The 10,398-nt window shown below is 42.1% G+C and overlaps 1 protein-coding gene across 18 annotated transcripts in view; it reads left to right on the top strand.

Moving 5' to 3' along the window:
* Nucleotides 1-267: 267 nt before the first annotated feature.
* The window catches only part of MYCBP2 (MYC binding protein 2), a 300,050-nt gene continuing 289,919 nt past the window's right edge, over nt 268-10,398 (top strand). For 17 of the 18 annotated variants that reach the window (XM_059684877.1, XM_059684883.1, XM_059684875.1 and 14 more), the window contains exon 1: nt 271-865. In XM_059684877.1, coding sequence (XP_059540860.1) covers nt 567-865 — 299 coding nt within the window. In that variant the 5' untranslated portion in view covers nt 271-566. Of the gene's footprint in view, nt 866-10,398 lie in introns of all 18 variants that reach the window. The other variant, XR_009451352.1, reaches the window with a different exon arrangement.

The following is a 10,398-nucleotide window of genomic DNA, read 5'->3' as shown; positions in this document are numbered from 1 at the left end:
CTGATCGGAAACCATTACCTGAAGCCCAGCGTCTGCAGCTGACAGCCTGCCTAGCACTCTCCTTACTCTTCCTCAAGCTGCTAGTAAAGCCCGGAGAAGCGGATTTCTTTCAGGTTCCGTAGGGACTCACAGCCCCACACCCGAGGCCGAGAGGCAGAGGGAGTGGCGGAGGAGAGGGGGAGGGGAGGGGGAAAGGCTGGCGTTACTGAGCATGTGCGGGGCGTAGCGCATGCCCAGTGCAGCCGGCAGCTTCCCATTGCGGGCAGTCCGGGCGGTGGGAGCGGTGGTGGCGGCAGCTGCGGCGGCTACGCCTCCTCCTTACACTCCCGAGGTGGCGGGGTTAGATGAGCGGCCCCGGTAGCGGCGAAGGCGGCGCGGGGGGGAGGAGGAAAAGAAGGAGGAGAAGGAGGAGGAGGTCGTCGCTGTCTTTGTAGTCTCCCGGCTGCTGGAGCGAGAGGCCACTGCCGGAGCCGTCGTCGTTGGAAAAGGGCTGTGTGTGCGCGCGCGTGTCTGCCTGTCCGGCCCGCGGGGACCAGGCGGCGGCGGCGGCGGCGGCGGCGGGGAGGATGATGTGCGCAGCGACTGCCTCCCCCGCCGCCTCCTCCTCGGGGCCCGGCGGGGACGGATTCTTCCAAGCCGCCACCATCTCTTCCTTCCCGGCGCCGGGGGCGCTATTCATGCCGGTTCCCGAGGGCTCCGTGGCTGCCGCGGGGCTGGGGCTGGGGCTGCCCGCCGCGGACTCCCGGGGTCACTACCAGCTGCTGCTGTCAGGCCGGGCCTTGGCCGACCGCTACCGGAGGATTTACACAGCTGCGCTCAGTGACAGGGACCAGGGAGGCAGCAGCGCTGGACACTCGGCCTCCAGGTGCGTGTCCGGGTGCCCCTCATTGCGCCACATGCTGCATGCGCTCCCGTGTGCGTGTGTGTGTGTGTGTGCACGCGCGCGCGCGTGTCTACGTACCTACTGACTGAGCTCCCTTTCAGCAATGCCTGATGCTGTGCGGTAGAAACACTCAATTGAAGTAGGAGGGTGCGGTGGCAGCAGTTTCTGCTCTTAGTGTGTGTCTTTGTGGGCGGTTGGAGAGGGTGGGAGGGTAGCGTGTGATGTTCCAGAAAGGTGATGGCGCGGGTCGGGTATGACACGTGTGTGTATTGTTGAGAAAGGAGGAGGGATGGGTAAAGAGTAAGGGGGTAATTAATACATGGAGAGAATTTGCAAGAGTGGTGAAGGCAGTGGCGTTTCCAGTGTCTGTCGCAATAGGATTTGCACGAATTTCTCACCCCTCCCATCCCCCGTGACATTCCATCCTCCCCTTTCCAACTCCCCCTAAAATAAATAATTTAAAAAAATCTGCCAACCTTTCACTTAGGGGTGAAATGGTATAGGCTAAAGATAGTGTCGTGTGTGTGTATACATATATCCATATATTTATGTATATGACGAGTTTTAGATAATCAGGCAGTTGGATAAGGCATGGAGTTTCAATTTAAGAGAATTAAGCAAGAAGGATGCAGATGGAGATTTATGTGGATGCCAAAGGTATTTGACTCAGATTTTTAGAGATGCACTTTGATAACTGGTCTTCTAGAAATGTGGTTGCAGCTGCTCTTGTGTTCTGATGTCCCATCAGCCATTTCATTCGTCTGTCACTTACAGGCTTTAGAGTAGAGCGGGTTTTGTGGGAAAAGGGGAACGCTGAACTTCAAAATATGACAGCTGGGTAGGTAGTGTTCAGCTGCCACCAATGAGAAAATTTGAGTAGCTCCTAGATCTTTTCCTAGACTCCCTGTTCCTTTAGCTTCCGTGATATGTAGGAGATGTTAAATCACTTTCATTTTCTTTTTCTTAAAATATGGGTGTCTTTTTGCTGAGGGCTCTTCTGTGGTTTTCTTTTCCATGCCCTTACATGCCACACACCCTGAAGGAGGGTGACTGACTTGTTTCACCAGCTTGGCTTTTGACAGTGGTATTTGGGAGTTAGCATCATCATTTTTCTCACAGCTTCTTGCAATATATGGGGAAATGGGGAAAGCATTGTAGAATTTTGTTAAATGTCGCAGAGCTTACAGTATTTATTGAATGTGCAGTTTGTTAGGCAATAACCAGATGTCATTTTCTCCCATTATGAAAGGGGTAAGTTGTAAGTCAGGTATTGGAATTTTACCAGTATGTACTGTGGCTCTATCTATTGCAGAGTTGAAAAGGTGGAGCTTTGTTCACCCCTTTTTTTTGGGGGGTAAACCAGTTTTCTCATATCTGTGATTGTTTACAGGATTAGATGCATGAGTAGTTTTATCATATGGTTATAAATGTATGTAACTACCTTATGCTATCTAAGCTGAAGGCCATAATGGCACAAATCTGTTTCTTGCTAATATTTTTAAAAATAGAAAACCTTACACTGCTCTGATAATTAGTTATAATTTTGAGCTGTGAGTCTCTAAATTATGGTACTAAGGATACATCTTTACAAAGCTCTTCCAAAGAATTTGAATTTACTTTGTATGTTATTTCCTGATTTACACAATAACTTGCGACTGGTATAATCCTATTTTAACTTCTTACTATTATACTTGTGTAATGCAATTTCTATATATCTAGAACTGTATTCAAGTTTTAAAATTTGTGAATGTTTTTTTAGCTTTTGGCCCATTCTTGTACAAGCTGTCAGTTAAAATTAATGAAGAATTAGTTCAAGTATATCAAGAAGTACTCATGGAAACTGCCTTAAGTTGTATAATATTACCTTCAACAGCTTGTTCAGAACATTATTGTTTATTATCGATCACATTATTTTTTCTAAGTCTTAGCCTGCAACTAACCTTTATTGAGAATTTCCTTAAAAATTCAATCACATTTCTTACTAAATATGATGGGAAAGTGGAAATGGGAGTTAGGTACTGAATGGATAATATTATAACTAGCTGAGTTGGAGGAGCAAATGAGATATTTCAGAGACAGAGAGAGCAAGAATAGAAGACAAAGCTCTAGTGAGCATGAAGTTTAAAGGATGAGAGAAAGGAAACAGGAAGAAAGCTTCAAAAAAAATAAAAATACTAGGAAGAGAGCCATGAGATTGTAGCATTTCTGGTCCTAAGAAAGTAGATTGAAAGTCCACAGCAGTGTTAAATGCTGAAGAAAGTGAGAACACTTTCCAGGTCACTGATGACTTTTGAGGAAGTGGTCATAGTAGAGAGATGTGGTGAAGAGTCAGTGGGAGATGCTGAGGAAATGGGGAGATTCACAGGTTATCAATAAGTGGAGAAGGAGAAATTAAAGAAGTGAGAAGAAGGATAATTGATGGGGAGAGGTCAAAGGGAGATCTCAGGGACTGTTTTAAGATGTCAGGTGGAGCCTCGCAGGTGGGGATCAGTGGTTGAGCATTGACTATGAACCAGGAGGTCACAGTTTGATTCCTGGTCAGGGAACATTCCTTGGGTTGCAGGCTCGATATCCTGTGCAGGAGGCAGCTGATCAGTGATTCTCGCTCATCAGTGATGTTTCTATCTCTATCCCTCTTCTAACCCTCTCCCTTCCTCTCTAAAATCAATAAAAATATTTTTTAAAAAAGACAGAGTGGTTACCTGTTGAAAAAAGTAAGGAGCTAGTCTTTCATTAATATACAGGTGGAGGAGGTGTTTAAAAATATAAAAACTAAGAGTTTATTGAGAATAAGAATTACATTCTATTTATTTTGGTAATTCAAATATCTAGAACAATATTTGGCATCCATTCTGTAAATATCAATGCCTCCTGTGAGTCAGGCACTGGTTTAGATGCATACGATACAGCATTGACCAAGATACACAAGGTCTCCACTCTCTTGGAACTTCTACTCCAGTGGGGAGAAATGAAAAACTGATAATATCAGGTAGTGATAAATATAGAGAAAATAAAACCAATTTCATTGATAGACAATTTGTAGGTGGGGAGGTGCTGTTTTAGGTAGGGTGGTCAGGATAGGTCTCTGGGAATTGACATTTAAGTGGAATTGTAATAATGGGAAGACAGATCTAGAGGAAGAGTCTTTTAGGTAATTATAATAAAGGCTCTGAGGTGAGAACAAGCTTGTGTTTAAGGAACAAAACAAGGTGAGTTATCAGTCAGTAGTGAATGAATTCATTACCGTGGATTATTTTTTAGGTGTATAGTAGAGACATTGAGGGATGCAAGCCTAATGGAGTTAATGACTTTGATGGTATTATGGTGAAGTGGGTAAGAGCTTAGATTCTTAAGTCCACTAGTTTTGTGTTTTGTTTTTTTTTAAATATATTTTATTGGTTTTTTACAGAGAGGAAGGGAGAGGGACAGAGAGTTAGAAACATCGATGGGAGAGAAACATCGATCAGCTGCCTCCTGCACACCTCCTATTGGGGATGTGCCCGCAACCAAGGTACATGCCCTTGACTTGAATCGAACCTGGGACCTTTCAGTCCACAGGCTGACGCTCTATCCACCGAGCCAAACCGGTTAGGGCAAGTCCACTAGTTTTAAATATTGGTTCTGCCACTTTTTAGCTGTGTGACCTTGCATACATTACATAACTTCTATACCTCAATTTTCTTATTTATTTTAAGGTGAGATGTAATTGGTATATAACATTAATTTCAGGTATATAACATAACAGTTCCTTTTTTGTATATATTGTGAAATGAATCACCACAGTAAGTCTATTTAACATCCATTACCACACATAGTTATAATTTTTTTCTTATGATGAAAACTAAGATTTATTCTCAGCATTTTCAAATACAAGGCAGGGCAAAAGTAGATTTATAGTTGTTCATATGGAAAATAATGCAATAATTAATAAATAATAATACAAGAATAAACTCTTTGTTTTGCATACTTACAACTGTAAACCTACTTTTATCTCACCCTGTATACAATACTGTATTATTAACTATAGTCACCCTGCTGTCCATTGCATCTCCATGACTTATTTATACCTGGAAGTTTGTACATCTTCACCCATTTTGCCCAATCTTCCCTCCCTGGCCCATCCCCCTCCCCCTTCTGGCAACTACTATTTTATTCTCTGTATCTATGAGTTTGGTTTTTGTGTTCTGGATTTCACATATAAGTGAGATCATACGGTATTTGTCTTTCTCTGAGGTATTTCACATAGCATCATGCTCTTAAGTTCTTTCTATGGTGTTGCAAATGGCAAGATTTTTGTTTTTCAATGGCTGAGTAATAATAGTATTTTCTTTATTCATTCATCCGATGATGGGCACTTAGACTTAGGTTGCTTCCATGTGTTGGCTATTGTAGATAGCTGCTGCAGAGAATAAGGAGGGAGGTGCAGATATCTTTTTGAGTTAGTGTTTTCCTTTCCTTTTGGATAAATACCCAAGAAGTAGAATTGCTGGATCATGTGGTAGTCCAATTTTTAATTTTTTGAGGAACCTCCATACTGTTTTCCATAGAGGCTGCACCAATTTACAGACCCACCAACAGTGCACAAGAGTTCCTTTTTCTCCACATGGCCACCCACAGTTGTTATCACTTGTTTATTTTGATAACAGCCATTCTAACAGGTGTAAAGTGATACCTCCTTGTGGTTTTGATTTGCATTTCCCTGATGATTAGTGATGTTGAGTGCCCTTTTTCATGTGCCTGTTGGCCATATGTATTTTTTTCTTGAATTCTTTACTGGGATTGCTTGTTTTGTTGTTACTGAATTATGCTAGTGTGTGTGTGTGTGTGTGTGTGTGTGTGTGTAGGATGTCTCCCAAAAATGTATAAGCACACTTTGAATAATTATAAAGGCAGTGTTTATTAAAATACATTTCATTTTCAAAATTGAGCTATTAGCCCTGACCATTGTGGCTCAGTTGGTTGAGCATTGTCCCATGTACCAGGAGGTTGCAGGTTAGATTCCCGGTCAAGGGCACATGCCCCATTGGGGGGCATGCAGGAGGCAGCCAATTAGTGAATCTTTCTCATGGTTGTTTCTATCTCTCCCTCTCACTTCCTCTCTGAAATCAATAAAAATATATTTTAAAAAATTGAGTTATCAGCTGTTAAAGCTTGTATACATTTTTTTGGCACACCCTGTATGTATGTATGTGTGTGTGTGTGTGTGTGTGTGTGTGTGTGTGGATATATATATCCACACACACACACACACACACACACACACACACACACACACACACATATATATATATATATATATATATATATATATGTACTTATATATATATATATATAAATAAATTTGGATATTAACCCCTTATCAGATACATGATTTGCAAATGTTTTTCACATTCTGTAGATTACCTTTTCATTTTGTTGATTTTTTTTTTGCTGCGCAAAAGCTTTTTAGATTGTTGTAGTTCCACTTGTTTATTACTTTTGTTTATCACTTTGTTTTCTTGTATGTAGAATGAAGTTAATAATAATAAGGATTGTTTTTTTAAATATATTTTTTATTGATTAAGATATTACATATGTGTCCTTATCCCCACGTTGCTCCCTACCCCCCCCCCAACTCATGCCCTCAGCCCCCAACCCCCCCCCCCCCCCCCCGTTGTCCGTGTCCATTGGTTAGGCCTATATGCTTGCATATAAGTCCTTTGGTTGATCTTTCCCCCTTACCCCCACCCTCCCCTACCTTCCCTCCAAGGCCCGACAGTCCAATCAATGCCTCTCCGTCTCTGGATCAGTCCTTGTTCATCAGTTTATGTTGTTCATTATATTCCACAAATGAGTGAGATCATGTGGTATTTATCTGCTCTCCAGTTCCATCCATGCTGTGGCAAATGGTAAGAGTTCCTTTTTCTTCTTCCTCTTCTTAAAGAATACCTTTCAGCATTTCATATAATGCTGGTTTGGTGGTGATGAACTCCTTTAGCTTTTTCTTATCCGTGAAGCTCTTTATCTGACCTTCTATTCTGAATGATAGCTTTGCTGGATAAAGTAATCTTGGTTGTAGGTTCTTGCCATTCATCACTTTGAATATTTCTTGCCACTCTCTTCTGGCCTGCATGGTTTCTGTTGAGATATCAGCTGACAGTCGTATGGGTACTCCCTTGTAGGTAACTGGTTGTCTTTCTCTTGCTGTTTTTAAGATTCTCTCTTTGTCTTTTGCTCTTGGCATTTTAATTATGATGTGTCTTGGTGTGGTCCTCTTTGGGTTCCTTTTGTTTGGGGTTCTCTGCGCTTCCTGGACTTGGAAGTCTCTTTCTTTGACCAGGTAGGGGAAGTTTTCTGTCATTATTTCTTCAAATAGGTTTTCAATATCTTGCCCTCTCTCTTCTTCTGGTACCCCTATAATTCTGATGTTGGTACACTTGAAGTTGCCCCAGAGGCTCCTTACACTATCTTCATATTTTTGGAATCTTTCTTTTTTCTTTTTCGGTTGGGTCTTTTTTATTTCTTTGTATTTCAAATCTTTGACTTGATTCTTGGGATCCTCTTGTCTGCTGTTGGATCTCTGTAAACTATTCTTTATTTCAGTCAGTGTATGCTTAATTTCTAGTTGGTCTTTTTTCATATCCTCCAGGGTCTCATTAAATTTATCGGTGGTTTCCATAAAATTCTTGAAAAACCTTATAAACGTGGTTTTGAACTTGATATCCAGTCGTTTGCTTTCCTCCATTTCTGTCATTTGTGACCTGTTTCTTTGTCTCCGCATTTTTTATGCTTCCCTGTGTTGGTAGAGTGGTTTTGTGTGCTAGGTGTCCTGTAGGACCCAGTGGCTCAGCCTCCCCAGTTACCTGAGGTGGACACTCTTGGTGCACCCCCTTGTGGGCTTTGTGCACAGTCTTGTTGTAGTTATGCCTTGATTGTTGTAGGATCACTGGGAGGAATTGACCTCCAGGCCAATTGGCAGTGAGAATCAGCTGTGTCTGCAGTGGGAGAACTTCTGTGCTGAAGACACCCTTATGGGGTAAGACTTGCTTCAGTGGGGCTTTGGTGCTCACTGAGTCTGCCCCCTGGATGTGTCCCTCATGGATCTGAGGAGTTGTAATCTGGATGGTCCCCCTCTGACCACTGGGTACACTGGCTCTTGGATCTAAGGAGGTGCTAATTTAGCCTCTGCCTAAGGCTACCCAGCAGGAGCTACTAAGAGAACTGCAGATTCCCCTTCCTTTTTTGGAGTTTGGAGGTGCCCTGATGAGGCCCAGCTGTGAAGCAGTGCAAGCTGCTGTGGGGCCTTGGGCCTTCTCTTGGAAGTTCTGGGACTGTCTGGCCCAGCTGCAATTTGTTAGGTAATTTTCAGGTTGCAAAGGGCCAGGGCATTCATATGCAGAAGCCTCTGCTGCAGCCTGGGTGGGGCGGGGTCTCAGGAAATCAAGGGCGGAGCAAGCAGCTATGGCTGGTCCTCAGCCCTGCCCTAAGGGGCCGCATGTCTCAGTGTCCCGATAATTGCTGCAAACACCTCTGAGGGAAAGCCGCCCTCAAGTTCAGATTTCTGCCCGCTGCCAGACAGTCCAGTTTCTCTCTGTATGAGTCCTGGGTCCCCAGAGACTTCCTGGAACCGGAGTTCAGAGCAGTTGGGAGCTTGTGACTCCCCCCTGATTCAAAAAGACAGCCGCGTCCTCAGGTACCAGCCCCTTTCTGCGTGCTCGAGCCTCCGTACCTTTGCACTTTACTTCTGAAGCTCCTCTGAGTCTCTGTGTGCTTTTCTCTTTTCTTCTAGTTGTAGAATTTACACTCAGCCAGCCTTCCTGTAGTTCTGGATGATGTCTGTTTTGTCTTTTCGTTGTATTTTTGAAGTTGTTGTGGGAGGCAGCAATTTCCCGGTGTTTACCTATGCCGCCATCTTACTTTCTCAATAAGGATTGTTTTTGTAGAGTTAATGAATCCATATATGCAAAGTGCTTGGCACATTAAGTGCTATTAAATATTAGTTACTGATTTCTGCTGAGAGTGAGGGGGCATATGGAATTTGGGGACTTAAAGAGAAGGCAAGGATCATGTCTTGTTCTTTTATTTTTGGTCTCAGTGACTGTGTTGAACGTGGGAATAAGTATTTCATTTATTCAGTGATTGAATACATATATTTTGTATCAATGAACCAATCAAAATGAGAACATCAGTTGGGGAAAGAGATGGGACAAGAAATGAATAAAGGAATGTTTGATCAGTTCTGTGTGTGAATGGCAGCACAACAGTGCACTTGGATGAAACCATAGCTCAGTGGCTAAATCTACTCTGGAGACAGACTACCTTAGTTCAAATCCTAGTTCTACCTTTTTCTATCTTAAGTTGAGCAAGTTAACTAGTATTCCTTTGTCTGTTTCTTTACTTGTAACCTTATTATTATTGAAAGGACATTGTGCCTGTGCATGACAAGTGCTTAGTAAGTAAAGTTAGCTGTTGGCTGCTGCTGTTATCATTATGGTTATTATTATCATCAAAATCACATATTTAAAATTCTAATCAGCATGATAAGTTTTTCCACAAAAAAGAGAAATGGAGAAATGGCTAGTTGAGTTAATTCAAAGTTGAATTGTGGGCTCAAATTAAAAAAACAACACAGAGCCTACCAGCCATTTCTGCAAAGGAGCCTCTCATGCAAATTACACTTCCTGGAGAAGCCTGGGCTGAACTGCCTGCCTATACTGTGTTTCTGCCATCTGAGCCAATCCTTACTAGGTGTATCAGTTAATAATGTGGATTTTTTTCAATAGATGGAGTTACACATATGTTGATGATATATAAGCGATTTGATATATATGCTATTTTGTTGTATTGACAACAAGCTTCAAAACTTCATATGTCAAATTTGCTGAAGGTGTTAACATCATAGATATTTTTACACTTAAACGTTGAATTTCATGCCAAAAAAAGAGCATTTGCAGGAAGTTATAATTCATTACTTTATTTTGAAGAAAAGTGTTGCTGAATAGTTCGGGAAGCTTATGGTGAACATGCTCCATCTCAAGATACTTGTGAACTCTGGTTTAAACGCTTTAAAAGTGATGATTTCGATGTGAAAGACAAAGATGTCCACGTCAACCAAAAAAGTTCGAAGACCAACAATTATAAGCATTGTTGGATGAAGATGCATGTCAAATTCAAAAACAACTTACAGAAAGATTAAATGTTGCTCAGCAAACAATTTCCGATCATTTATAAGCAATGGGAGAGATTTTAAAGGAAGGAAAATTGGTGCCACATCAACTGAACGAAAGACAAATGGAAAACTGAAAAGTCAGCAGTAAAATGTTGCTTCAACGGCACGAAAGAAAGTCTTTGTTATGTCGAATTGTGACTGGTGATGAAAAGTGGATTTATTTTGAGAATCCCAAATGCACAAGATCATGGGTTGATCCAGGTCAACCATCAACATCGACTGCAAGGCCAAATCGCTTTGGAAAGAAGACAATGCTCTGCATTTGGTGGGATCAGGAAGGTGTGGTGTATTATGAGCTTCTAAAACC

Source organism: Myotis daubentonii, chromosome 2 (genome assembly GCF_963259705.1).
Source record: "Myotis daubentonii chromosome 2, mMyoDau2.1, whole genome shotgun sequence".
Classification (NCBI taxonomy): domain Eukaryota; kingdom Metazoa; phylum Chordata; class Mammalia; order Chiroptera; family Vespertilionidae; genus Myotis; species Myotis daubentonii.
Note: the sequence above shows the minus strand (reverse complement) of the source record. Positions and strands in the feature narration are given on the sequence as shown.